The sequence below is a fragment of the Phaenicophaeus curvirostris genome, chromosome 1, assembly GCF_032191515.1.
Source record: "Phaenicophaeus curvirostris isolate KB17595 chromosome 1, BPBGC_Pcur_1.0, whole genome shotgun sequence".
Lineage (NCBI taxonomy): Eukaryota > Metazoa > Chordata > Aves > Cuculiformes > Cuculidae > Phaenicophaeus > Phaenicophaeus curvirostris.
The window spans coordinates 1,048,347-1,075,957 of NC_091392.1; the positions used below are offsets into that span (position 1 = coordinate 1,048,347).

Consider the following 27,611-nt stretch of genomic DNA (forward strand, 5'->3'; position numbering starts at 1 on the left):
TGTCTGCCCCCACTTTGTGGGTCTCTGTGCCATTTGGGGGGTCTCTGAGCCCATTTTGGGGGTGTCTGCCCCCACTTTGTGGGTCTCTGTGCCATTTTGGGGGTCTCTGAGCCCATTTTGGGGGTGTCTGCACCCACTTTGTGGGTCTCTGAGCCCATTTTGGGGGTGTCTGCACCCGTTTTAGGGTCTCTGACTCTGTTTTCGGGGTCTCTGAGCTTGCTTTGGGGGTCCCTCGGACCATTTTAGGGGTCTCTGTGCCCCTCATTATGTTCTCTGAGCTTATTTTTGTGGTCTTTGGGCTTGTTCGAGGGGGGTCTCAGTCAAACTCCCCCCGCCCCCTCATTGAGGACGCCCTTGGCGCTGCCCGAACCCGCACTGCGCATGCGCAGCCTCGTCCCGCCTCACCGCGGTGGCAGGGCCCGCCCCCTAGCAACGGGGAGCCAATAGCGATCGGCGCCGTGTATTGATTGACATGCGCGCGGGCCCCGCCCACTCGCGGCTCTGAGCCAATCGTGCTCCGCCCTGCTCATTGATTGACAGGCTTGTAGCCCCGCCCACCTCGGCAGTCAGCCAATAACGCGCCAGCTCTCGTGATGATTGACAGGCGCTTGGTCCCGCCCCCCCCGCTGTTGGTACCGAGTGGCGCCGGGCGTTGATTGACAGCCGTTTGACCCCGGCCCCTCGCGGCGCCCAGCCAATAGCAGACCGAGCCGGACTTGATTGACAGGCGCGCGGCTCCGCCTCCCCGCGACGCTCACCCAATAGCAGACGGAGCCGGGCTTTGATTGACAGGCGTCTGGCCCCGCCCCCTCCCGGCGCGGTCTCCTCACGGCGCGGCTCCATTTTCTGCCGCTCCCGCTAGCGCCCGGCTCGCCCCAGCCCGGCGGTGAGAGAGAGAGAAAGAGAGAGAGGAAACCGCTCACCTCCCCGCAGAAACGGTTCCCGCGCCGCCATGAATGAGGAGTACGACGTGATCGTGCTGGGCACCGGCCTCACGGTGAGGAGGAGCCGCCCGGACGGGGCCTCGGGCCTCGCAGCGAGCGGCCGCCGCCCTGCACCCCCCGCCCCCTCCCTGCCCTCAGGCCTCGCCCGAGCCTGGACCCTCTCCACCCCTCACACGGGGGCTGATCGTGCTCTTCCATCTCTCCCTTGTTGATTTGCCGCCCCCCCTTCCCAGCCCTGGGATGGGATGTTGGGGGTCTGCGCCCCCTCCCCTTTCCCCACCCGGGTCCCGGTTCGCCCTGAATGCCAGGATCCCTTCCCCGTTTCCCCCCTCATCCCTCACACAGCTGCTTATACCGCCCCCCATCTCTCCCTTCCTGATTTTGTGCCCCTCTTCCCAGCCCTGGGATGGATGCTGGGGGTCATCACTCTCTCTACACCCCCTACCTGGGGTTCCAGTGTCCTGGTCCCCTCCCCATCCCTCACACGGGTGCTGATCCCACTCCCCTGTGTCTCCCTTTATGATTCTCCCCCTCCCCATTCTGGGATGCTGGGGGTCTGCACCCTCCCTACAACCCCTGCCTGGGTTTCTGTGCCCCCTCCTCTTCCCCTACCCTGATCCTGGTTCCCCTGCATGCCAGGATTCCTTCCCTATCCCTCACACAGGGACTGATCCCCATCTCTCCGTTTATAATTCTCTTCTCCCCCCCCCCATCTCTCCGTTGAGAATTCTCTTCCTCCCCCATCATCTCTCCCTTGATGATTTTCTTTCCCCCTCCATCTCTCCTTTGATGATTTTCCTTTCCTCTCCATCTCTCCTTTGATGATTTTCTTTTTCTCTCCATCTCTCCTTTGATGATTTTCTTTTTCTCTCCATCTCTCCTTTGATGATTTTCTTTTTCTCTCCATCTCTCCCTTGATGATTTTCTTCCCTCCCATCTCTCCCTTCTTGATTTTCTTCCCCACCTCCCAGCGATGCTGGCGGTCTGTGCCCCCTCCCCTTTCCCCATTTGTGTCCTCGTTCCCCTCGATGCCAGGATCCCTTCTCCATCCCTTCTCCATCCCTCCCCTCTGCTGCTGATCCCGCCCCCCCATCTCTCCATTATTGATTTTCTTCTCCCCGTCCCAGCCCCCGGATGGATGCTGGGGGTCAGCACCCTCTATACCCTCCCTGCCTGGGGTTCCTGCGTCCTGGCTCCCTCCCCTGGATGCCAGGATCCCTTCCCCATCCCTCACATGGCTGCTGACTCCACTCCCCTGATAATTTCCCCCCTCCACTCAACCCCAGACTGGGAAGCTGGGGGGTTGTGCCCCCCCTGCACTCTCCAGGCATCCAGGTCCTGGTTCCCCTGGATGCCGGGATCCTTTTTCCATCCCTCACACGGCTGCTGAGCCCACCCCCATCTCCCCTGATGATTCCCCCCACCTCTGAGACGCTGGGGGTCTGCGCCCTTCCTACCTCCCCAGCCTTGGGCATCCAGGTCCTGTTTCCCCTGGATGCCAGGGTCCCTTTCCCGTCCCTCACCCGGGTGCTGATCCCGCTCCTCCATCTCTCCCTTGTTGATTCCCACTGCTCCCAGCCCTGGGCTGGGATGCTGGGCGTCTGCACCCTCCCTGCCCTCCCTGCCTCGTGTTCCTGGGTCCTGGCTGCCTCCTCTGGATGCCAGGGTCCCTTCCCCAGCCCTCACACAGATGCTGATCCTGCTCCCCTGATGCTTCTCCTCCCGCTCCGCTCAACCTCACACTGGGGTGCTGGGGGTCTGTGTCCTCACCTTTCCCCACCCAAGTTCCAGCTCCCTCCCCTGGATGCTGGGATCCCTTTCCCGATCCCTCATACAGCTGCTGATCCTGCTCCCCCGTCTCTCCCCTCTTGATTCCCCCTCCCCTCAGCCTTGGGGGTGAGATGCTGGGGGTCTGCACCCCCTCCTTTTCCCTCCCTTTGGTACTCAGGTCTTGGCTTCTCCCCCTGGCTGCTCAGGTCCCTTTCCCCAATCCTTCACTGGGTTTTCACCCCCAACACCCTCCATGGTCCTTCGTCTGTCACCTTATCACCGTAGTCCCCCCCCAACAGCCAGCTCTGGCTGGGTGCCTGCGTACGTCTTCCCCCTCCAGTATCGCTCTGGGGTGCCTGCATTGTGCTCCCCCTCATCCCATCCCTCATCTGTCATCTAATTATCACAGCCCCCCCATCACCGATCACCCGCTGGGCCTGGATTCTGGTCCCCCCGTCCCATCCTCCATTTAATTATCACAGCCCCCCATCACTAATCTCCGCAAGGTGCCTGGCTTCTGGTCCCCTTTATCCCATCCCCTGTCTCTCTTGCTAATTATCATCACTAATCACCCCCCTGGCTTGGATCTGAGCCCTTTTCCCCCCTCCAGGAAGGGTTCACTTTTCCCACGATTTCCGTAGCCCCCCCATGTTTGAATGCGAGGTTTGTCCCCCCTGGATCCCCTTGGGGCTGGGCCCAGCTCCCAGGAAGCCCCGGGGGATGTGGTTGTTTAGCAGAGGGAGGGTGTGGGGCTGCCAGACAATAAAACGCTAACGGGGATTTATTGCCTGATATTTTAATTTTATTTTTTTAATTGAGCTAGTTCTCCTTTCACCCCCCACACCCGAGGTGGCCACGTCTGCTGAGCCTGGCGGAGGGTGGAGGCAGAACCTGGCTATCCCCCCCCCCCACCCCGCCTCTCCCCGCTCCGCCTTTGCAGCCTTCGGCTCTCCAGCCAGCCCTGACTGCAGCAGGAGGGGGATGGGAAGGCGGGCGAGCCCTGCACGCCTGTCAAATTGATCTGATGCCCCTCCACCCCCCCAAAAACAAAAAAAAAAAAAATAAAAATCCACTTGTGCGTTGTCGCTTCATCTTGGCCATCCCTGAGGAAAACTGACAGCTGACGGCACTCGGGGGGTGCGGCGGAGGGACAGGGATGAGCCGTGCGAGGGCTTTGTCCTATTGTGGAGGATGCAGGCTGCGCTGCGGGCTGCTGGGGGGGGAAAAACATGGCAGCGTTGCCGCCCGGGGCGATTTCTTCGGATTCCTGCCTCCCTTCAAGCCCCACAGATGCCTGGGGCCACCGTTACCTTCTCCACTGGGGGTTTAGTAGGGGCTGGAATGGTGGATTGCGGGTTCAAAATAAGAGGTATTGTTTGAAAAAGGGGGAAGAAAATCCAATATGGTGGAGAGAGGGTTTTCCTCGCTGGTAAAGAGCCTTTCCTGCTTGTGTTTCCTCCTGTTGTCTTCTCGCCCCATTCATGAGACGTCTTTGGGGTTGGCCGTGAGGGATTTCCCCCCCACGGCCCCTAAGGGTGGTAATTGTAAATAGAAATACATGTGGTTTTGGTGCTGGGAATTGACAGGGGCTGCACAGAGGCAAAAGCATCGCGTCTGCGGACACAAATCTGTTTTATCTGTGCTGTTCCCCCCCTCCGTTTATGAGAATAATGGTAATAAAATCAGGATGTAGCACAAAGAAAATGTGCGGCGTGTGGGAGCGTCGTCCTGGCTGCTGCCGTAGGGTAAAACCAGCTTCCGTGGTTGCTTTCGTTCCTTTTCTTCCTTTGAGGTTGCAGGAGTGACTTTAGGAGGCAAAAGCTTCTTCCCTTCGATAGGGAAAGCTGCAGTCTGTCTGAAAACCTGCGTCTGGCTCTGCAAAGCAGGGAAGTGGACTTTGTGGGGAGGTGAAATATAATGAGCTCCTAGTGGAGGGGCCTCCGATAGATCCAGAGCTCCATTAAAATGTTAATTTATGCTTTAGAGTGAGCTGGTATCAAGTTGGTAAGCACCGAGCTTAATCCCAAACTGACAAACGCCAGTGTAAATTGGACAAAAGGCCTCTTGTGCAATCACTTTTTAGAAGAGCTGATGCTAATGATCAGCAGTTGAGTTAAAAGGAATAAATTACAGCCATTTTTAAGGTGTGCTGAGCAAACTCCAGAGGCTAGGAGCACACAGGAGGGCTCATTTTGCTTCTGCTGTGCAGAATTTCCCTCTGAAATACCAATTAGAATGGAATGGACTTCTTCTCCACTTGAGCAGCTCGTGCAGAAAAGTGAGTGAATGGAAACGTGGTGCAGCTGGGCCGTTCCCAGTCCTAAAACGCAAATTGTTGGCTCAACCATTTTGGGTGGCGAGCGGTGTCGGAGCAGAGCCTGGTTCAGGCTGGGCTGCAAGGACTCTGCAGGCAGATGAGGCGTCGAACTGGAAGCTTGAAGGCTGCTGCTCTGACTTTGGTCTGGTAGCAGTGCTGGCAGAGGAAAAGGAGCTGGAAAACGCTGTGGGGAAACGTGTTCAGTTGGCTCTTTCCTTTTCTTAAGAGCCCTGAGCTGTCACAAAGCTTCAGGTGATGCTTTCAACCAGCCTTCCCTTCATTCTGGCTCTTGCAGAGATGGGTTTGAGTCCCACGCAGCTCCTGTTGTAGCTGAGTGAGTTTGTCTCGCCTCTTGGAAAGGCCGGACTTGCACTCCACGTCCCGATCTTAATGCTGCTGGGAGGAAATGAGATGAACAAGGGCTCTTGATTGTCGGTTGAGGTACTGGAGTCCCGAGCCCTTTGCCAGGCTGCCTCTTGGGTTGTGCCCTCTTGCGTCTTGTCCCATCAGTGTTAGCTCTTGACTCGTCCCAGCATCTGTTGCTCAGATTTGTATGAAGTCCATGAAAGAAATGTAATCCAGCCCATCTGGGAGGTGTAGCGCTGCCCTAAAGCGTTTTTATTTCTCTTTCCGCAGTGAAAGTTCAGTTGGTGATTGAAAGAGGAAAAAAATAAGCGTCACAGCCTTTGTAGAAGAGCCACAAACACATCTGTGGCAGTGGTCAGTCTGGTCGGGTTTGCAGGGCCACAAGAGTCTCTCTGTAGATTCTGCTTTGGATGGATCTGAAAGCATCACATGAATATTTTGGGTGCTGATCATAGAATCGTAGAATGGGATGGGTTGGAAGGCACCTCGAAGACCGCCCAGTTCCAACCCCCTGCCATGGGCGAGGACACCTCCATGGATGGGGCAGCCAGGACTTCTGTGAGAAGTGTCTCACCACCCTCATTGGGAATAATTTCTTTCTAATGTTTGATCTGAATCTTCCTCTTCCAATTTAAAGCCATTCCCCCTCGTTCTGTCACTCCAGGCTCTTGGAAAATGTCCCTCCTCAGCTTTCCTGTAGCCCCTTCAGGTACTGGAAGGTCGCTCTAAGGTCTCCCTGGAGCCTTCTCTTTTCCAGGCTGAACAATCCCAACTCTCTCAGCTTGTCCTCAGAGCAGAGGTGCTCCAGCCCTCACATCATCTTCGTAGCCTCCTCTGGACCTGTTCCAACAGCTCCATGTCCTTCTTCTGTTGGGGATTCCAGAACTGGACACAGGACTCCAGGCGGGGTCTCACGAGAGCAGAATCCCCTCCCTCACCCTGCTGGCTGCGCTTCTTTGGTCTGGGCTAGGAGTGCCCATTGCCAGCTTGTGTCCAGCTTCTCATCCACTGAGTCCTTCTCTGCAGGGCTGCTCTCAATCATGTCCGTGCTCTCTTCTTCAGTAATGAGGAGCTTGAGCAGCTTTAGGATTGGGATCACGGGCACAAAAAATACTTTTTTTCCCTTAGCTATGCAAACAGGAAGCCCTGTTGCAGTGCCAAGCTTGTAAAGATATTGTAAAAATAATCCCAGAGTATCTTTAATCCTGAATTACCGCTGATACGACTTACACAAGGTACCCTTAACTTCCCAGCGCTTGTTCTGGAGCACCGCGTTCCTCCCAGTCCCTCTGTGCCTTGAGCGGTGGTGAAGTTCCAGGCACTACAGGGCAGACAAAATGGGTCTGGCTGCCCCGGCATGAGATCTGGTAGCTCTTCCAGGTACTGCGTCCTGGAGCCGCTGGTGGGAATGGCCTCTCGGGAGTTGCTTAAGCCTTAATAGCTTTAAGATGCTTGGCTCAGGCTTGTGAGGAGCATCGTACGTTGCAGATGAGGCAGCATCTTTCTTCAGGCCTACTGCTCAAACCTGTTTTTAATGTGTTGTGATGATAGCGGGCTGAAGAACACCTCGTGGTTCGATTTTCAGACTCGTCTTTTCACTTCACCTTTATTTACATTGATCTGGAAAGGCCTCGGTGCTTGCTTGCTGCGACAACACCCGGGAGTGGGATGTTGTGACCCCTGAAAAGCATTTGTCGCTTGTTTTCTGTGCTCTAACCAACCTGAGTTATTGAACGTGAATGTTGGGTGTAATTAAACTGTCTCATCGAGCCCTCGCAGATGAACGCTGTGTCCCTTCTGGGTTTTCACTCCTTGCAGGCACCTGTGCGCTGAACTAAAGCTTCTTACTTGCCAGCTGCCTCACCACCTTAAACCTGTATAAATCCCTCGCAAAGAGGCAGATTCACTTTCTGTAGGAGCAGAGCAGCCAGAGTCTTGGATTCAAGATATATTTAATTGTGTCAGCTCAAGCCTTGCTGATTGAAGGGCCTACATGAAGGTCAAAATGACAGCGAGGACCAAGCAGAGCGTCGCCATCCCTTGCGTCCTCTGGTAGCAGGGGATGCAGTGAGTGAAGGCTTCTGCCTATCACACGGCTGAAGAGAATGTTGAATCGTGCTCCTTGGAGTCCAGTGTGGTCGATGTAGCCCATGTACACTGGACGTGGCGTAGCCGGGGCCCTGTGCCAGAACCCGCTCCCAAAAATGAAAGGAGTTTTGTGTGGGATCCTCCCCTCAGCGTGGTTAAATGGATCCGCACTGGCTCAGGTTCCCATCCGTCTGCCTGAGCCTTTCTGAACTACCGCCCTAGTTGGAGAATATCCATGTAAACCTACTTGATTCCCTCGATTCTCAAAGGCATTTGCGTGCCGAAGGTCTATTCCTGGCCAGTTCATGCAAGCGAGGGAAGAGCTGATGGTCTTAAGCAAACATGGAAACACCGATACCACCAAGTTACCCCTGACTCCTCTTTTTTCATGGATTTGCGTCCAGCGTGCTGTTTCCGTGTTTCTTGTGGCTTCTGCTCGCTGGTCCTGTGTTCCGTGGCTGTTCGGAGCGGCCAAGAGGTGCTGCAGACATCGATCGCTGGAAGACTTGCTCTGTCATTCATTCAGCAACGCAATGCGAGCTCTTGGGAGCCCGGCGTAACCCCAACTGGCCCAAGCGGTGGATTATAGTAGCGCATCGTGACTGTAATTTGCCTGGAGATTGCGTTCCACCCCGACTGGATCCCTGGAGCGTTCCCTGCTGTGTCTTGCTGCTGTTTTTGCTCTCAGCAGCTGCTCGGTTTTACCAAGGGTGGCTGTTCACAAGTCGCAAAGCCGCAGATTTGAACTCTGATGCTTCCCCTTTTTTATTTGCAGTCCAAACTCTTTTCCGGCCCATCTCTTATCGGTCCGGGCTGTTTGTTTTCCTCATTCCCTGACCCAGGTGATATAATGACACATCAAGCGGTTCCTAGATGCAACCTAGTGCCCTGCGGATGGGTTTGGCCTGCGCTCAGCCGGCAAAAGGAATTGCTGAGCTGGGAGGACAAATCCATTGTGCGTCTCTTGTGTTTTATCGCTGTGCCGTTGCCTCATCGGCCGCAAAGGGAAATGATGGTGAAAGGCCTACGCAGGATTTGAACACTTCGGGGCTCTGCGGGAGCCTGGGTGATGGAACGAGCCTGTTACATGAGCCGTGGATAAAACATTATCGTCGTACCTCCACCTTGATCCCTGTGCTGGTGTTTAATGGATGTGAAACATGATTGAAAAGATACTAAAGACCTCTTAACATCTTCTGCTGGTTCCTGGGTTCATTCTAGGGGCGTGATTTTAAGCAAGCAGGGAAACGGATAGCTCTGAGTTACCCTGAGTCCTGGTTTTGCCAGGCAACCTGTTGAATGGATACGGGCTTGCTGGGTTGTGATGAATGAGAAAATAGAGCAAGAAATGCTTTGAACTGCCCCTAAATGGAGGAAGGAAATCAGCTGACATCTGGAATGAAGAACGTAGCTTCAGCAGCTTTGACTGTGACTGTTCCTCCCATTGATATTTATCTTGTTTGGAAATCCTCGTTGGCTTCCTTGTGACTCAGCTCCAGCGTGGACGTTGTCAGTCCTGCACCACCATCTGGCAGAGCTGGCGAGCCGGGGTTTTGGAAGGTGATCTGAGGGAGTAAAGCTGCAGGTTAGAGGAAAGAGTCAAACCAGAGCCCAGGTGTGGAGCTCTGGTTCAGTGTAAGTCAGGAGATCCCGTTGGTGAGTATTAGAAGAAGCTGCCTAGGGAAGTGGTGGAATCACCACCCCTGAAGGGGTTCAAAAACTGTATAAATGTGGCACTATGGGACTATGGGTTTAGTAGGCATGGTGGTGGCAGGCTGACGCTTGGACTGGATGATCTTAGAGGCCTTTTCCAGCTTTAATGATTCCATGATTCTGTATCGGTGTTCCTGGTGTGTTTGTCCCACGTTGCATGTGGTAAATCATTAACGTCACCATAAAAGCCTCCTGTACTTTCACTCCTGCGGTTCTTCAGCGCTGTAGGGCTCGCAGCTCTCTTGAGGAATCATAGAATCATAGAATAACTAGGTTGGAAGAGACCCATTGGGTCATCGAGTCCAACCATCCCCATCAATCACTAACCCATGTCCCTCAGCACCTCATCCACCCGTCCCTTAAACCCCTCCAGGGAAGGGGACTCAACCCCCTCCCTGGGCAGCCTCGGACAGGGACCAATCACCCTTTCCGGGAAAGATTTCATCCTGCTGTCCAGCCTGACCCTCCCCTGGTGGAGCTTGAGGCCATTCCCTCTCGTCCTGTCCCCTGTCCCTTGGGAGAAGAGCCCAGCTCCCTCCTCTCCACAACCTCCTCTCAGGGAGTTGGAGAGAGCAATGAGCTCTCCCCTCAGCCTCCTCTTCTCCAGCCTAAACACCCCCAGGGCCCTCAGGCTTGTTCTTCAGCCCCTTCCCCAGCTTCGTTGCTCTTCTCTGCACTCGCTCCAGAGCCTCAACATCCTTCTTGTGGGGAGGGGCCAAGAACTGACCCCAGGATTCGAGGAGCGGTCTCCCCAGGGCCGAGGCCAGAGGGAGAAGAACCTCCCTGGCCCTGCTGGTCATGATGTTTCTGGGTTTAGTGCAGCCGTGTCGGCTGTAGGGCTCTCTTTAGCCTGCCTGGAAAAAGCAGAGGGGCCTTTTAGGCTGTGAGAGGTCTGGAGTCTGTGGAGGATGCTGCAGTGCTGGAAGGGGCAGCTGATGGCTTGTAGAGAGGTTTTGCGGGAAGCCCTGTGGCTCACTTTGTTCACGATCCATGTGACAATCATGAAGCTGTGAAATCACCCCCAACTTCAGGGCTTAAACTCAGCAAGCAGCCCGTTCTTGCTATGCACCAGTGCACTTGCTTTGCTTTCCAGGGCCGTGGTTGACTTCTCGTGGCATCTGGGTGGGCAGTAGGCTGGCCAGCAGCTCCTTGGTCTTCTAGCAGAGAAGACTTGCCCATTGCCACCTGGAAGTTCAGGAACAGCAAGTCCCGGTGCCAGCGATTCCTGGCAGACGTCCACGCACCTGCAGATGTTGAGACACTTCGGAACCAAATAACCCCTCCCGCACGCTGCCTTTACCATTATTTGGCCTTCGTTGAAGGTGAAGATGGGTTTCAAAGCTTCCTTGACACCAAGATTTTGATTGGACTTGGTGACCTTAAAGGTCTTTTCCAACTTAAAGGATTCTGTGATTTAATGGAGTTAGGATTTGCAAGTCACTTAAGGGGTAGTGAGAGCCTACAGGAAAACTGGAGAAGGGCTCTTGATCAGGGAGTGCAGGGATGGGACAAGGAGGAATGAATTTGAGCTGGAAGAGGGGAGATTGAGATGAGAACTTAAGAAGAAATGCTCTCCTGTGATGAGGGTGGTCAGGCCCTGACACATGCTGCCCAGAGAAGTCATGGCTGCCCCATCCCTGGAGGTGTTCAAGGCCAGGTTGGATGGAGCTTGGAGCAACGTGATCCAGTGGGAAGTGTCCCTGCTCTTGACGGGTGGTTGGAACTGGATGGGTTTTAAGGTTCCTTCCAACTCAGACCATTCTGTGATTCTATAAACAATACGTGGTGGGAAACTGTGTTCTGCTGGTGGTTTGGCTGGTTGTGTTCACCAGTACCTGTACTGGGCAGCGTTGCTAAAAGGAGGTTGTGGAGAGGAGGGAGCTGGGCTCTTCTCCCAAGGGACAGGGGACAGGACGAGAGGGAATGGCCTCAAGCTCCACCAGGGGAGGGTCAGGCTGGACATTAGGAAAAACTTCTTCACAGAAAGGGTGATTGGTCCCTGTCCGAGGCTGCCCAGGGAGGGGGTTGAGTCACCTTCCCTGGACGGGTGGATGAGGTGCTGAGGGACATGGGTTAGTTATTGATAGGAATGGTTGGACTCGATGATCCAATGGGTCTTTCCCAACCTGGTGATTCTATGATTCTCTATCGTTTGCCTCCTGAACTCCACAGCAGGGAGGAGGTGACGCACAGGAGTTCTGAATGTTCCACGGCACGAGACCTGTAGAGTAAACAAGAAGGATCTTGTAGAGATGCAGGTCTCTGCCAGGAAGGCCAGGCTGCTGCTTTCCTTGAATGAACGGCTCCTCCGCTCATGGGTGAGCTGATGTGCAGCAGAGGCATCGCTCCGCAGCTGGACGGCGGGTTTACAGGCTGGATGAAAGGGAATGTGGGATGTGGCTGGGATCTACAAATTTAGATAATGCTGATGGTGAACACAAACTCTGCTTTGGAAGAGAGCTGAGTGGAAAAGATCAGTAAAACCTCCGTGATAAGCGGCCCTAAGCGTGCAAGCGTTTAAGTTTTTGTTAAGCTCTCTGGATTGTGAACGCCGGAGCCGGTGACCGGGGTTGCTGCGAAGTGGTGCTTTAGTGGGGATTTAGCCAGGCAAGTCCTTGGCTGGTTCTGCAAACTCTAACTGGTGACCCCTGTGGTTACTCTCAGCCTCATGGTGTGGCGCTCAGACAGAGCAGCTGATTGGCTGCTCCAGGGGATCGCAGTGGATGCAATTGTGGTGGGTACGTAGCAAGGATAGCAAAGTATCTACTGAGATGATAAAAGCTCCCAAATGGCTTGATTTTTCCTTTGTGCTACCCCTGTCCTCTAAGAGTAGCTCTTGCGTGTCTCAGTTATCAAAGACTGAGGTTTTGGGGAGACTTCCCGGAGTCTTTTAGGCAAGGTTTTATATTCCCGGTGTCATCCATAAAGGAGGATGCTGCCTCTTTGAGTCTGATAGCTGGCAATTTAGGAAGTCCAAATGCATGGACTTCCCAGAAATACCCTCAGGGGAGCCCTGACAGGTGGTAGATGTGGAGTTAAAATATCCTCGTTGGCTGCACAGAGGAGGGAACAAACCTCATAAGGGGTTAATCCATCTCAATAAAGGCTTTCAGCATGCGTATCTTGGTTCTGGAGTGAGGCAACTGCTGTGTTTGTGAAGGACTGTGCGTGTGTCTCCGAGTCTGGGCGCGCAGGTGGCTGTCAGAACATGCTCTTTGAGGGAGCATCCTTTGGAAAGGTGGAAGGAGGCTCAAACACGGCTAACATGGCCCTCACGTTCTTTCTTGTTTCCTCTTCTCAGGAATGCATCCTCTCTGGAATCATGTCAGTGAATGGAAAGAAAGTCCTTCACATGGACCGTAACTCTTACTATGGAGGGGAAAGCGCATCCATTACACCCCTGGAGGATGTAAGTACGGGGCGGGTGCCCACCTATTGTCTTCTCCCCCACCGAAAAACGAAGGCTTCATGTCAAGCTCTCCTAGGGGTGGATTCCAAGTAATTATTCCTGGGGGCTTCCTTTGAGTAAGGAAGCTTTATGACACTTCCACGCCAGCAGGAGAGAAGCATGATGGGAAAACTCATCAGCTAAATGGTTACTGCCGTGCGAATGCCGGCCTAACGAATCTGTGCCTCGACACTGCGCTTGGTCCTTGGCCTGCGAGCGCTTCCATCTTGACAGACGCCACCTCCTGCTTACAACTTGCAAGCGTGAAGCTTCTAGAGCTGTTAGCGAGGCTGATTAATTGGATGTCAGGAAATCACTGCTCTCCTTGCCATCTAACTGGGTTAAATATTTATACTGGAGCGTTTGATTTAAGTGCGTAGAGGAGCTTCCCTCTCCAAGGCGTTTTGATCGGGTTACCTTTAGCAATGTTAAACAGTATTTCGGTTCGGCAGGTCGTAAATTCCCAAGCTTTAAGACTTGAAGAAAGAGAGCTTGGATGAGCAGAACAAAGCTGCTCGATTCTTACTGTGAGAATTTACTGCATGTGCTTTGTGCATTGCATCGCAAATCAAACGGGAGCTCAAACGCAGGCCAAAACCTTGCTGTGAGGAGCTTGTGTTCAGCTGGGGAGATGTGGGGGTGGAATGTGTCTCTTCGTGTGGGAGAAATCATACCCGTAGCCGTTTCCTGCACTATAACAAGTTTTGTATTCTCTCCAAAGCTCTACAAAAGGTTTAACTTACCAGGAACTCCACCAGAATCCATGGGGCGAGGAAGGGACTGGAATGTGGACCTCATTCCAAAATTCCTTATGGCTAATGGTAAGTGATTCTGACATCCGCAGTCTGCCTCGTAAGCGCGGCCTGGGTTTACGCTCAGTGCTGTAATCAAGTAAATAGCCCTTTGGCTGGTTCTCCGTGACCTGTGGGAGCACAAATCCAAGAGCTCCCTTGGGGTCAGTCAGGGTGGTCTGCACTTGGGGCACAACAACCCTGAGCAGCTCCGGACTAGGAGAAGCCTGGCTGGAAACTGCCTGGAGGAGAAGGACCTGGGGGGGTTGGTTGAACAGGAGCCAGCAGGGGCCCAGGGGGCCAAGAAGGCCAAGGGCATCTTGGCTTGGATCAGACCCGGCGTGGCCAGCAGGGCCAGGGAGGTTCTTCTCCCTCTGGCCTCGGCCCTGGTGAGACCGCTCCTCGAATCCTGGGGTCAGTTCTGGGCCCTCCCCACAAGAAGGATGTTGAGGCTCTGGAGCGAGTGCAGAGAAGAGCAACGAAGCTGGGGAAGGGGCTGGAGAAGAAGTCTGAGGGCCCTGGGGGTGTTTAGGCTGGAGAAGAGGAGGCTGAGGGGAGACCTCATTGCTCTCTCCAACTCCCTGAGAGGAGGTTGTGGAGAGGAGGGAGCTGGGCTCTTCTCCCAAGGGACAGGGGACAGGACGAGAGGGAATGGCCTCAAGCTCCACCAGGGGAGGGTCAGGCTGGACAGCAGGATGAAATCTTTCCCGGAAAGGGTGATTGGTCCCTGTCCGAGGCTGCCCAGGCTGGGGTTTGAGTCCCCTTCCCTGGAGGGGTTTAAGGGCCGGGTGGACGAGGCGCTGAGTGACATGGTTTAGTGATTGATGGGGATGGTTGGACTCGATGATCCGGTGGGTCTCTTCCAACCTGGTGATTCTATGATTCTATGATTGGTGCTGCAAGCACCTCAGCTTCCACCCTCTGACTTGTTTTGGCTGTGGACCTTACAAACTTGGAAGGTGGCTCCAGCTTGGAGTGCGCAGCATCACCATGTTTGGAAGGTCTGGAAATCCACTTTTCTAACATCCATTTCTTCCCCGAGTGTTTATGTTTCTCTCCAGAGTTAACACCATGAATTGTGCATTGTTGTTCCTCCATGGCTTAGGAAGAAACAGGTGATTCCATGTGACTGTTAATCCCCTTTGTTCCCGTTTTATGGCTTGCAGACTCTCATCCCTTATTGATGCTGCAAATCCTCATTCTTTAATCCATGTTCCAGTACTGGGACAGGTCTTCTGGACCAAATCCACTGTCAATAAAGTGGTTATTGATGCCAACAAGTTCAAGGACAACTCATTTTGCCAACTACCGGCCACGTGCTGCTGGAATCTTGTCCTTGGAGCGCAAGGAGGCAGATAGATTGTGTAGATTGTGCCCACCTTGCTCAAGGCTAGTGCAGGGGAAGACTTGCTCTGATTCCAGTCAAGGTTTGGACTCGATGATCTTAAAGGTCTTTTCCAACCTAAATGATTCTGTGGTTACTCTGGGGTCAATGGGATAACATGCCACACGATGGCTTTTACGCAAGGGCATGATGGAAATGGCAGGAGTGACAAAGACGCAGTTGATGGCCTGTAACAAAGCCTTCAAACTGCCTCGTTACATGCTCATCGGTACCTTCCACCCTCCATCTGCTCCACAAAGGTGTAAGAGCTATGTGGTTCTGTGCTGGAAGGGTTTCTGTGTTGGAAGAGTCACAGAATCGTGGAATGGCTTGGGTTGGAAGGCATCTTAAAGATCATCCAGTTCCAACTCCACAGGCAGGGACATCTCCCTCTGGATCAGGCTGCTCAGAGCCTCATCCAACCTGGCCTTGAACACCTCCAGGGATGGGGCAGCCATGACTTCTCTGGGCACCCTGTGCCAGTGCCTCATCATCCTCAGAGTGAAGAATTTCTTCCTAATACCTCATCTCAATTTCCTCACTTTCAGCTTCAAACCATTCCCCCTCAGCCTATCCCTGCGCTCCCTGATCAAGAGCCCCCAGCTTTCCTGTAGGCCCCTTTAGGTACGAGAAGGCTGCTCTAAGGTCTTCCTGGAGCCTTGTCTGCTCTGGAAGAGCCGCCTGCCTGGTGAGAGGCGCTGTCCTTGTGGCTTCTTGCTTCAGACCAGCCAGTTGACTTGTGCCAAACCTCCTTTCCAGGTCAACTGGTAAAGATGCTGCTCTACACAGAAGTCACTCGCTACTTGGACTTCAAGGTGATCGAGGGGAGCTTCGTCTACAAGGGAGGAAAGATCTACAAAGTTCCTTCCACTGAGGCAGAAGCTTTGGCATCCAGTGAGTACTTGCACCTTACTTTGTTTCCTCCTGAAGCTACCACAGCTAAGGAAAGGGGAAACGGGTCCCTGCCCTCCACGTCTTGGTATATTAGGTGCTCGTGCCGGAAAGAAATCCTGATGCTCCTCACGTGGTGCTGTGTGTAGGCTCCATCTCAATAACAAGCTCTGCTTAGCCTAGGATTCTTCTACAGCTTATGTGACTTCAAGCACCACTTGCAGTTGAGTCGTGGGCTTCCTGGGCCTTGGCGTTACTGTTTTCTTGGAGCTTTTAGATGGAGCTGACCAAGCTGCCTGTTCTGTGGCTTCTCTGGTGGGAACGTGACAAGATGTTACTTCATGGTTTAGTGTTTGATAGGAATGGTTGGACTCGATGATCCAATGCATCTCTTCCAACCTGTGATTCTGTGATTCTTAAAGAGGTTCCGTTTGGGGATTACGCTCCCAGCCTTGCCAGAAAGATTTAAAGTTGGGTCTTTTTGGATGGAGGGGCGTGTGAAGTGTTGTCACATTTGTCAGCAGGCAAATTGGAATGAGTAAATCCAACGTGTGGCACCTCGTTAAAATCTTAATTGTCTTTTTAAATGTCCCTCCAGATAGAACTACCAATAATTCCTAACAGAGATACATCAGGAGCTTGCAGAGGGCAGTCCAGGAGCCTCAGATGTGGGATAGAATTAGGAGCATCTCTGAAAAGCCTTGTAATGAAGCAACTCCTGCAAATACGACTGCAATATGCAGCTTGTCTGTGCATCGGAGCCTTCCTTACAGCAGCTGCTCCTTCTCGCTGTGAAGAAATCAGCCATTCCTTCAGTTTGGCCACATTGCTGTCTGCCAAGAGTCTTAAGAGACTCTTCCTGGCAGAAGTAGGAGGTGCCTTTGGTGTTGTCTCTGCTTTTGTTTCAGCAAGGGAGGTTCTTCTCCCTCTGGCCTCGGCCCTGGGGAGACCGCTTCTCGAATCCTGGGGTCAGTTCTGGGCCCCTCCCCACCAGAAGGATGTTGAGGCTCTGGAGCGAGTGCAGAGAAGAGCAACGGAGCTGGGGAAGGGGCTGGAGAAGAAGCCTGAGGGCCCTGGGGGTGTTTAGGCTGGAGAAGAGGAGGCTGAGGGGAGACCTCATTGCTCTCTCCAACTCCCTGAGAGGAGGTTGTGGAGAGGAGGGAGCTGGGCTCTTCTCCCAAGGGACAGGGGACAGGACGAGAGGGAATGGCCTCAAGCTCCACCAGGGGAGGTTCAGGCTGGACATTAGGAAAAAATTCTTCCCGGAAAGGGTGATTGGTCCCTGTCCGAGGCTGCCCAGGGAGGGGGTTGAGTCCCCTTCCCTGGAGGGGTTTAAGGGACGGGTGGATGAGGTGCTGAGGGACATGATTTAGTGATTGATAGGAATGGTTGGACTCGATGATCCAGTGGGTCTCTTCCAACCTGGTTATTCTATGATTCTGTGATTCTAAGTCCAGTCTTGCGTCTCTGATTTGTAGAAAATCAAAACGTGTAAATGGTGCCTCATCCGATCTTGTGTTCGGAATTCTGACCCCTGCCGCGCTTTCTGCTTCCTTGGCGAGGCTGCAAGAGAGCTCAGTGCCGCTCACTTTGATGGGAAGTCTGGTAGATGCCAAACGCAAAGGCCCGTGCTTAGGGAAGCTCAGCCCAGGATTTAAACCCGGCTAAGTGGAAGCTGCTCTCCAGGCTTTCCCTGAGCTGGGAGCAGAGTGTAGGAGTTCAGCCTCCAGCCACAGCTTGGAAGGAGCTGGCCGTCTCGCCCTGTGATGTCCAGAGTACCAGGACAGCTGCTGGTGTGGACCATTTTGGCAACGTTGGTGTCTCCCCCTTGAGCAGAGCACCTTGGTTAGCCCTGAAGGCCGAACTCCTTGTTCTTGATATTTTAAACACTCGCTTACTTGCTTCTGATGCTCTGTGGCAATGGAAAAGCCATTTAATAGCTCTGGTTTCTGACAATAATACCTTGGTTTTAGGCTTAATGGGCTTGTTCGAGAAACGCCGGTTCAGGAAATTCCTAGTGTACGTTGCCAACTTTGATGAGAATGACCCCAAGACTTTTGAAGGCGTCGATCCCAAGAAGACCACCATGCGCGACGTGTATAAGAAGTTTGACCTGGGGCAGGACGTTATAGACTTCACGGGCCACGCCCTCGCGCTCTACAGGACTGACGAGTAAGTGCTGGTTCTCTCACAAGGGTTGAGGGCAAGAACTCTGTCCTTGGGTGCCACATAGATCTTAAAACACCGGGTCCTCTCCTGGTGGGATGTTTGAATTTTGTGGGGTTAATGAAGCTTCTCCTTCCTGACTAAACCCCCTCGTGACACAAAGTGCTTCTAAAAGGGAACTTGCAGGGAAATGCTTGCCAGGAGGAGCCAGAGGGTGGGGAAAGAAGCTTCATGGGAAGACAATGTGTTGCTTTCTGGTTGTATTCTGCTGCAAGTCTCAGTTTTTGACGTTGACAATGATTTAACTGCCCTCTCCAGCTATCTAGATCAACCCTGCCAAGAAACAATCAACAGGATTAAGCTCTACAGCGAGTCGCTGGCTAGATATGGGAAAAGCCCGTACCTTTATCCCCTCTACGGCCTTGGCGAGCTGCCCCAGGGATTTGCAAGGTGAGAATTTGGCTGGGGGTTCCAGTGGGGTGGATCAGACATGGGGTCAGCACTTGGGCTTCCAGAACACGACGCTGCGTAAAAATACTGTGATGGTTACTAGTTCTCTCCCTGTCTTCACCAAGAAGTGATTTCTCCGTGTGAGATTCCTTCTTTCGGGACTTCTCTACTGCAATTCCTGTTAGCGGTGGTCGTTCTGGGTTTGCTCAGAGGTGCTGTTAGCAGCGACTTTATCCGAGAAGTCGGATTTGCCGACCTGGAGGAGCTCCCAGCACTTGCGCTGTCAGAACGTTTGGGTTGCACCAAGCAGATTCTTTCTGGTTGTGTGTAATTGATTGGAGGTCTTGCAGAAAGAACAGCATCCACCACGTAGATGGCTAAAAGCAGCGGATTTTGAGGAGGTGTCAGTCAGATTTTGGGGTTTGTCCAAGTGGAACAGAAAGGAGGGACTGGGAGGGCTGTGAAAAACCAAATGCGCACCTGTGGAAGATGCTGAAGCGGCTTCCCTCTTGCAGGCTAAGCGCTATTTACGGAGGTACCTACATGCTGAACAAGCCCATCGAGGAGATCGTGATAGAAAACGGCAAAGTGGTTGGCGTGAAGTCTGAAGGGGAGGTACGGTGCCTTCCAGTTCCTTCCTTAATCCCCACCCCACCTCGCGCCTCTGAGAATCATTGCTGCTGGTCAGGATGTGATCAAATGTAGTAAGAAACCTCTCATTAGAGCCCTTGGAGCAAAACTAGGTGGCTGGTGCCAGTTTTCCCCATGCCAACTCATGTCTGTGTTTTCATGGTGATGATTATGGTACAGCAGCCCTGCTCCAGGAGACGGAATGAGATCATATCCATGGGGTGGAAGGTTCTCTTTGAGTAAATCAAGTAGAACCAGAAAGGAGCTGCAGCCTTTCTGCAGCTTTATCTCAACCTGGCTGTACAGAACACCTGGGGGTGTTAGTTGACAGCGACTGAACGTGAGCCAGTGGTGGCCCAGGTGGCCAAGAAGGCCAAGGGCATCTTGGCTTGGATCAGAAACGGCGTGGCCAGCAGGGCCAGGGAGGTTCTTCTCCCCCTGGACTCAGCACTGGTGAGACCGCTCCTCGAATCCTGGGGCCAGCTCTGGGCCCCTCCCCACCAGAAGGATGTTGAGGCTCTGGAGCGAGTGCAGAGAAGAGCAACGGAGCTGGGGAAGGGGCTGGAGAACAAGCCTGAGGGCCCTGGGAGTGTTTAGCCTGGAGAAGAGGAGGCTGAGGGGAGACCTCGTTGCTCTCTCCAGCTCCCTGAGAGGGTTCTCAGGCCCAGGGAGGGGGTTGAGTCCCCTTCCCTGGAGGGGTTTAAGGGCCGGGTGGACGAGGTGCTGAGGGACATGGGTTAGTGACTGATGGGAATGGTTGGACGCGATGATCCAGTGGGTCTCTTCCAACCTGATGACTCTGTGAAATATTAAACTATAACTGCAAAAATAAGTTCCTATGCAGAGGGGTTGATAATAATCTGATTGGTTCAGCCTTGACCACTGCACAAGAAGGACATGAATCTGTTGGAGCGAGTCCAAAGGAGGTTGTGGATCTCCTCTGGGACACAAAGCCCCTGTGCAGTGTTCCAGGTTTGGGGAAGAGCGGCTGGAAAGCTGCCTGGCAGAGAGGGACCTGGGGGTGTTGGTCGACAGTGGCTGAACGTGAGCCAGCAGTGGCCCAGGTGGCCAAGAAGGCCAGTGACATCTTGGCTTGGATCAGCCGTGGTGTGGCCAGCAGGAGCAGGGAGGTGATTGTGCCCTTGTACTCAGCGCTGGTGAGGCTGCACCTTGAATCCTGAGTTGAGTTTTGGGCCCTTCACTATAAGAAAGACCTCGAGGGGCTGGAGCGCATCCAGAGAAGAGAATGAAGCTGGTGAAGGGGCTGGAGAACAAGACTTAAGGAGCAGCTGAGGGACAGGACATGGAGTTGTTTAGCCTGGAGAAAAGGAGGCTGAAAGGAGACCTTATCACTGTCTGCAGCTCCCTGAAAGGAGGTTGTAGCAAGGAGGGTGCTGGTCTCTTCTCCCAAGTGACAGGTGATAGGATGAGAGGGAATGGCCTCAAGCTTCACCAGGGCAGGTTCAGATTGGCCATCAGGAAAAAGTTCTTCACTGCAAGGGTTCTCAGGCCCTGGCAGAGGCTGCCCAGGGAGGCGGTGGAATCCCCATCCCTGGAGGTATTTAAAAGGCCAGGAGATGAAGTGCATAGGGGTATGAATTACATGTGGACAGGTAGGGTAGGAGCTGATGATTTGAGGGCTGGAGCACCTTCCATAGGAGAACAGGCTGAGAGGGTTGGGGTTGTTCAGCCTAGAGAAGAGAAAAGGCTGTGGGGAGACCTTAGAGCAGCTTCCAGTACGGAAAGGGGCTCCAGAAAAGCTGGAGGGGAGGGGCTTTGGATCACAGTGGAGGGGTGGAGCGAAAGGGAATAGTTTTAACCTAAAAGATGAGATTGAGGTGAGATCTTGGGAAGAAATTCATCAAGATGAGGGTGGGGAGGCCCTGGCCCAGGTTGCCCAGAGAAGTTGTGGCTGCCCTTCCCTTGGGAAGACTCCTGGTTGTCTGAGCTGAAGTGTCGTGCTGGCACTGAAATAAGGACCCACTGCTGGCACAGCCACCTCAGAACCCCTCTTCGTTCTCCTCCAAACTGGCTGGGTCTGTATCTCCGTGAGGTGGTCACCCGAGCTTTGTCTGTCCCTGCAGGTTGCTCGCTGCAAACAGCTCATCTGCGACCCCAGCTACGTCTCGGACCGCGTAACGAAGGTTGGCCAAGTGATTCGGGTAATCTGCATCCTGAGCCACCCCATCAAGAACACAAACGATGCCAACTCGTGCCAGATCATCATTCCACAGAACCAGGTCAACCGAAAATCAGGTGTGTGGAGAGAACGGAGGGGCTCTCTTCGCGCTGAGGTTGAGGCTGGGGGGACTCCTGAACAGCCTTGTACTAAACGGGCGTGGTAGTCGGAGTTGTGGAATCGTTCATGGTGGAAAAGCTCTTCAGATCGTGGAGTCTCAACTGTAAACCTGGCACTGCCAGCCCTGTGGACTGTGTCCCTAAGCGCCACATCCACGCAGCGTTTAAACAGCTCCAGCGATGGCGACTCCACCACTGCCCTGGGCAGCCTCTTCCAGTGCTTCACCACTTCCAGTAGAGAAAATTTTCCTGATACCCAATCTAACCCACCCCGACCCTGGTGCAACTTGAGGCCATTCCCTCTCGTCCTGTCCCCTGTCCCTTGGGAGAAGAGCCCAGCTCCCTCCTCTCCACAACCTCCTCTCAGGGAGTTGCAGAGAGCAATGAGGTCTCCCCTCAGCCTCCTCTTCTCCAGGCCAAACACCCCCAGGGCCCTCAGGCTTCTTCTCCAGCCCCTTCCCCAGCTCTGTTGCTCTTCTCTGGACTCGCTCCAGAGCCTCAACATCCTTCTGGTGGGGAGGGGCCCAGAACTGACCCCAGGATTCGAGGAGTGGTCTCCCCAGGGCCGAGGCCAGAGGGAGAAGAACCTCCCTGGCCCTGCTGGCCACGTCGGGTCTGATCCAAGCCAAGATGCCCTTGGTCTTCTTGGCCACCTGGGCCCCTGCTGGCTCATGTTCAGCCACTGCCAACCAACACCCCCAAGTCCTCTTCTGCTGGCAGCTTTCCAGCCGCTCTTCCCCAAGCCTGGAATCCTTGCATGGGGTTGGTGTGACCAAAGTGCAGGACCCAGTGCTGAGCTGGGTTGAACCCCATTCTCTTGGCCTTGGCCCATGGATCCAGCCTGTCCCGATCCCTCTGCAGATCCTCCTGCCCTCCATCCATGGATCCAGCCTGGCCCAATCTCTCTGTTGAGCCTTCCTGCCCAGCAGATCATCGCTCCCTCCCAGCTTGATGTCCCTCCAGCCTCACTGAGGGGACACTTGGTCCACTTGTCCAGTGAGAATGGAATCAGGAAGACACACTTAGTGCTGCTTCTGCCACAGAGTCCGTGTCCGGAGATCCTTGGTGTCCCTGCAGGGCTGTTGGAGCGCAAGGCAGCGCTGGGGAAGGTGGGAGAGGCCGAGGTTCGTGTGGCCGGAAAGCCGAGTGAGGAACCTGCTGAAGGAAGGGCCCGAGCTGGGAGAAGTGGGCGAGGAGCAGGGAGGTTCTCTGCGAGGGGGCAAGGGACATGGTTTAGTGTTTGATAGGAATGGTTGGACTCGATGATCCAGTGGGTCTCTTCCAACCTGGTTATTCTATGATTCTATGATTCTAAGGGCTGAGGGAAGGAGAGGGGATGCTTTCTTGCTCTCGAATGAGGGATGAGCTGGCTGCGGGGGGAGCTCGCTGGCTTCTAGGAGATGTCACAGCCACGGGAAGCTGAATTTCAGGGTGCTTGTGCGTGGGCTCATCCACCAGAAGCCTGGAAGCACGCACGGCAGGGACAGAGCTCGTCGAAGTGTGGCTTTAAACAAGGTGGGAAGTGTCAGGGGGAGCAGGAAGAGGAACGTGTGAGCTGGAGGAGGCTTTAGGGATGAGCAGGCCTGACCCGCACGGTTCTTTTGTTTCCCTAGATATCTACGTCTGCATGATCTCCTCCGCGCACAACGTGGCGGCGCAGGGCAAGTACATCGCCATTGCCAGCACTACTGTGGAGACCGCGGACCCGGAGAAGGAGATCAAACCGGCTTTGGACCTCTTGGAGCCCATCGAGCAGAAGTAAGGCCTCGAGGAGCCCCCTCTCCCCTCCTCACCTCTCCGGGTTGGAGGCTGTTTGCCTTCGCGGAAGTGTTGGAACTCAGAATTCCCTCCGCGCCCTGACTGCCTACACGCTGCGCAGAGCAGCGACGTTTTAATTGAGCCATTCTTCCTCCCGTGCTTGCAATCCAGTCATAGAATCATGGAATGGGTTGGGTTGGAAGAGGCCTCAAAGCCCATCCAGTTCCACCCACTGGATCAGGCTGCTCAAAGCCCCATCCAACCTGGCCTTGGACACCTCCAGGGATGGGGCAGCCACAGCTTCCCTGGGCCAGGGCCTCCCCACCCTCATCAGGAAGGATTTCTTCCTAATGTCTAATCTAAATTTTCCCCTTCCAATTTAAAGCCATTGCCCTTCATCCTGTCACTCCAGACCCTTGGGAAAAGTCCCCAGTTTTACTGGAGTCACTAGAAGGTCTCTGCAGAGCCTTCTCCAGGCTGAACGACCCCAGCTCTCTCAGCCTGTCCTCGTAGCCGAGGTGCTCCAGCCCTCGGATCATCTCCACGCCCACCTCTGGACCCATTCCAAGAGTTCCATCTCCTTCTGTTGGGGATTCCAGAACTGGGCACAGGGCTCCAGATGGGATCTCAAAGAGCAGAGCAGAGGGGCAGAATCCCCTCCCTCCCTGCTGGCCACGTTGCTTTGGATGCAGCCCAGGACACAGTTGGTTTCTGGGCGATGAGTGCATGTTGCCGGCTCACGTTTAGCTTCTCATCCTCCAGCGCCCCAAGCCCTTCTCCTCAGGGCTGTTCTCAATCAGTGTCTCCCAGCCTGTAGTGCAACTATGGATTCTGAAGCTCTTTTTTTCTCCCCTCCTTGCAGGTTCGTCAGCATCAGTGACCTGTTTGCACCCACTGACTTGGGGACTGAGAGCCAGGTTGGTAAGGGCCGAGCTCGTGTTCGAGGGGGGCGAGGGGTGAGGCCCGGTGCTCAACTCCTCCTTCTCCTTCCAGATCTTCATTTCTCGCACCTACGACGCCACCACTCACTTCGAGACGACGTGCGATGACATCAAAGATATTTACAAGCGGATGATGGGATCAGAGTTCGACTTCGAGGAGATGAAACGCAAGAAAAACGATATCTACGGGGAGGAGGAGCAGCAGTAATGAGCATCTAATTAGGAGAAAAAAATTAAATCGGCTAATATGAATATATAAGGAACTTAATGAACACTGTATGAAATTCAATATTGTAAGGCCTGCTTTTGTAATCCCATCTCTGAGAGATTCGAAGAGTCCTGCACTGGTAATGTTCCCCTTTTGGATATCATGTGTTTAATTCTTTCATTCTAGTAGGGCTGCTGTCCAGAATCTGGCGCCCCCCGCCCCATTTCCTCGACTAACCCGGGAAGGGAAACCGCAGACCGAGCCTGGTTTTCTTTTTTTTCTTTTCGCAGACGTAGACGTTGGTGCCGGTTTGAAATAACTCATTGCCAGCTGTGTCTGCCCCGTGTGGTTTAACTCATTTGTAAAACGTCCTTCACGAATTATGTGCTTCTGGTGAGCTAAAGTAGCCGTGACGGTTGTCACTCAAACCCCTCCCCCTCAGCCAGCCAGGGAGATTAGAAACCGAGCACTCCATTATTGTGGACAGCATCCCTAAAGCCTCTTCCCATCAATCTTAACTCTGTGGCAAGTTGTATTCTGGACAAAAGCCCACGTCTATTGTAGCAGCGAATGTTGGCTTTAGTTCTGGGCACAGGACTTAACCTCCACTTAAGCTTCTAAACCTGTTTACAGCGGTTGGGACACAGCTGTGCCGCAAGGCTCCTTTGTGTTTTAATCTGAATAAAAATCGAGAGAACAAATTACAGATGCAGGCAAGATGTGGAAGTATTTTCTGTAGCCTCGCGGCTTCTCGGATGGACCAAACGGCGCTGCGGTATCGGTATGACAGAGCCTGTGCTTCTCCTCGAAGGCTCCACATGATTTCTGTACTGCGAAGTAAAGCCAAATTCTGGAAAAACACAGTCCTGTGCTCTGGTCTGATTCACTTCAGGTCCTTTCCGAGATCCCGTGGATCTCGGCCCGCCAGGCTTCGAAAGGGGAGCTGGGCAGAGCGTCTCCTGCTGCCCCAGGGGCTCCGGCTGCTCCCAGCGCTGCTTTGGGCTGGGAAGCAGGTGGTTGGAAAAGACCTTTGAGATCGGATCCAACCATCCCTGTCCACGACTAAACCAGATCCCTGAGCACCTCATCTCCTCGGCTTTTAAACCCCTCCAGGGAAGGGGACTCCACCCCCTCCCTGGGCAGCCTCAGACAGGGACCAGTCACCCTTTCCATGAAATATTTCATCCCGATGTCCAGCCTGAGCCTCCCCTGGTGGAGCTTGAGGCCATTCCCTCTCGTCCTGTCCCCTGTCCCTTGGGAGAAGATCCCAGCTCCCTCCTCTCCACAACCTCCTCTCAGGGAGTTGCAGAGAGCAATGAGGTCTCCCCTCAGCCTCCTCTTCTCCAGGCTAAACACCCCCAGGGCCCTCAGGCTTCTTCTCCAGCCCCTTCCCCAGCTCCGTTGCTCTTCTCCAGACGTGCTCCAACATCTCAAGGTCTTTCTTGGAGTGAGGGGCCCAGAACTGACCCCAGGATTCGAGGAGCGGTCTCCCCAGGGCCGAGGCCAGAGGGAGAAGAACCTCCCTGGCCCTGCTGGCCACGCCGGGTCTGCTCCAAGCCAAGATGCCCTTGGCCTTCTTGGCCACCTGGGCCTCTGCTGGCTCCTGGTCAACCAACCCCCCCAGGTCCTTCTCCTCCAGGCACTTTCCAGCCAGACTCCTTGACCAGCTCTGTGCCCTCAGCAGCTGCAGGTGGCTGGGTTTGATGGCTCGTGAAGGTCCCTTCAAAGAGGAACCGGACCTTTAACCACATCCCTTCACCCGGCGGGGCTGCGCTGAACCTGGCTGCGCTGCCCCTTCCCTCTTGGGCTCAGGGGCTTTCGGCACTTCCTCCCCCTGCACTCAGGTTCCAGGAACCTTCCTGTTTCAGGGCCTGCTGGGAGCCAGGGGCGGGTGGAGCCCGTCTCCCTTGCCTTGACCTTCTCTCTCAGTGCTTGGTGGGACCCAGCTGAGCCTTTCCAAAGGCGAGAAATCGAATCGTAGAATCGCTCGGTTGGAAAAGACCTTTGAGATTTGAGTCCAACCATCCCTGTCCACGACTAAACCAGATCCCTGAGCTCCTCATCTCCTTGTCTTTTAAACCCCTCCAGGGATGGGGACTCCACCACCTCCCTGGGCAGCCTCTGCCAGGGCCTGAGAACCCTTTTGGTGAAGAAATTTTTATTTCTCTGCACGTCCTCCAGGAAACGGAGAGACCCTAACGAAGACGCAACACCAGCTCCTGCCCCTCAACGCCTCCATTCCTGGGTTACTCCTCCCGCTCTCCATCCACCTCTCCACCTGGGAACGAAGCGAGCGTTGAGCCTGCAGCCCCGAGTCTCCACGTGCCCGTCTGGCTCGCTCCTTCCTGACCGGAACGGTTGGACTCGATGATCCCGTGAGTCTTTTCCAACCTGGTGATTCTTGGATTCCTCCCCATTTGGGCTTCAAAGCTGGACTCGACGCAGCCCCGAGCTGATTTGATGTGTGAACCGGGTACGCTGGGTCCGGTCCTGCCGCGGGGAAGAGGCTCTGCCGAGCGGGAATCCCTCCTCGGGAGAGCAGCAGCACAAGAAACGGAAGCTTTTAGGTTTTATTAATCAAACTCCTGTACAGAATGCCTTGCACCCTTTTATTAAAACAGAGGACGACGCTGTCCTCTACACGAATACGCAGGGAACCTCACAAACGCTTCAATGCGGCGTTTTCTTTCTGGAGTGTGTTTCAACCACCATAAATAACAGCTTTTTTGTTCTTGCTTCCCAGCACTCGGCTATTTACAAGGCTTCCGGGTGCTGGAAATGGTACCAAGAGGGAAGAGGAGCAGCTTGCAGGAGGACGTGGGTCCCAGCACTCGTTTAACTTCTATTCCCAGCAACTGCCACGCGGGAACCGCATTGCCCAGCGCTCCTGTCGCTCCTAACTTCAAGTAAATAGCTTGTAGAACGTATTTTTCCCTATTTTTTTTTTCCCATCCCTTAGAAAGGCTCCAATAATTTAAACCCATGTAATGTTAAAGTAACCTCTGTCCTCTATGCGACCGCGGGGAGGAAACCCCAGGAGGATGGGCACGAGCCATCGTTAAATAATTTGTATTTACAGCATCAGAGGTGACTTCTCTCTCTGTGCAGCTCCCGTGTGCAGCGCCCAAAACTCACGGGGACGTCGGGTGCGTCCTGAAGAGAAGCAGGATGCTCCAACCAGCTCCCCAGGGCCTGGGGAGGAGCTGTGCTGCGGCTTCGCTTCGTCACCTGCAAGATGAGAGACCATAGAATCATGGAATGGTTTGCATTGGGAGGGACCTCAAAGCCCATCCAGCTCCCCTCCCAATTTAAAGCCTCGTCCCATCAGTCCAGGCTCTTGTAACAAGTCCCTCCCCAGCTTTCCTGGAGCCCCTTCATGTCCTGGAAGGCTGCTAGAAGGTCTCCTTGGAGCCTTCTCCAGGCTGAACAAGCCCAGCTCTCTCAGCCC

General features: G+C 54.1%; 3 protein-coding genes across 6 annotated transcripts in view; 1 reads left to right on the plus strand and 2 right to left on the minus strand.

Moving 5' to 3' along the window:
- The window catches only part of LOC138725484 (calmodulin, striated muscle), a 113,997-nt gene that overhangs the window by 7,761 nt on the left and 78,625 nt on the right, over nt 1-27,611 (minus strand). The gene's annotated exons all lie outside the window — the stretch shown is intronic.
- On the plus strand, nt 866-25,026 carry GDI2 (GDP dissociation inhibitor 2). The gene is made up of 11 exons (XM_069864149.1): nt 866-997; nt 12,500-12,607; nt 13,368-13,467; nt 15,581-15,715; nt 17,686-17,884; nt 18,197-18,328; nt 18,844-18,943; nt 21,043-21,214; nt 22,870-23,014; nt 23,877-23,931; nt 24,008-25,026. The coding sequence occupies exons 1-11, from the start codon at nt 953-955 to the stop codon at nt 24,161-24,163; spliced, it is 1,347 nt and encodes a 448-aa protein (XP_069720250.1). The 5' UTR covers nt 866-952; the 3' UTR covers nt 24,164-25,026.
- Nucleotides 26,720-27,611, minus strand: part of TASOR2 (transcription activation suppressor family member 2) — a 46,843-nt gene continuing 45,951 nt past the window's right edge. For all 4 annotated transcript variants that reach the window (XM_069860382.1, XM_069860687.1, XM_069860450.1 and 1 more), the window contains one exon: nt 26,720-27,391. In XM_069860382.1, the coding sequence (XP_069716483.1) occupies nt 27,388-27,391 (4 nt within the window). In that variant the 3' untranslated portion in view covers nt 26,720-27,387. The remainder of the gene's footprint in view (nt 27,392-27,611) is intronic.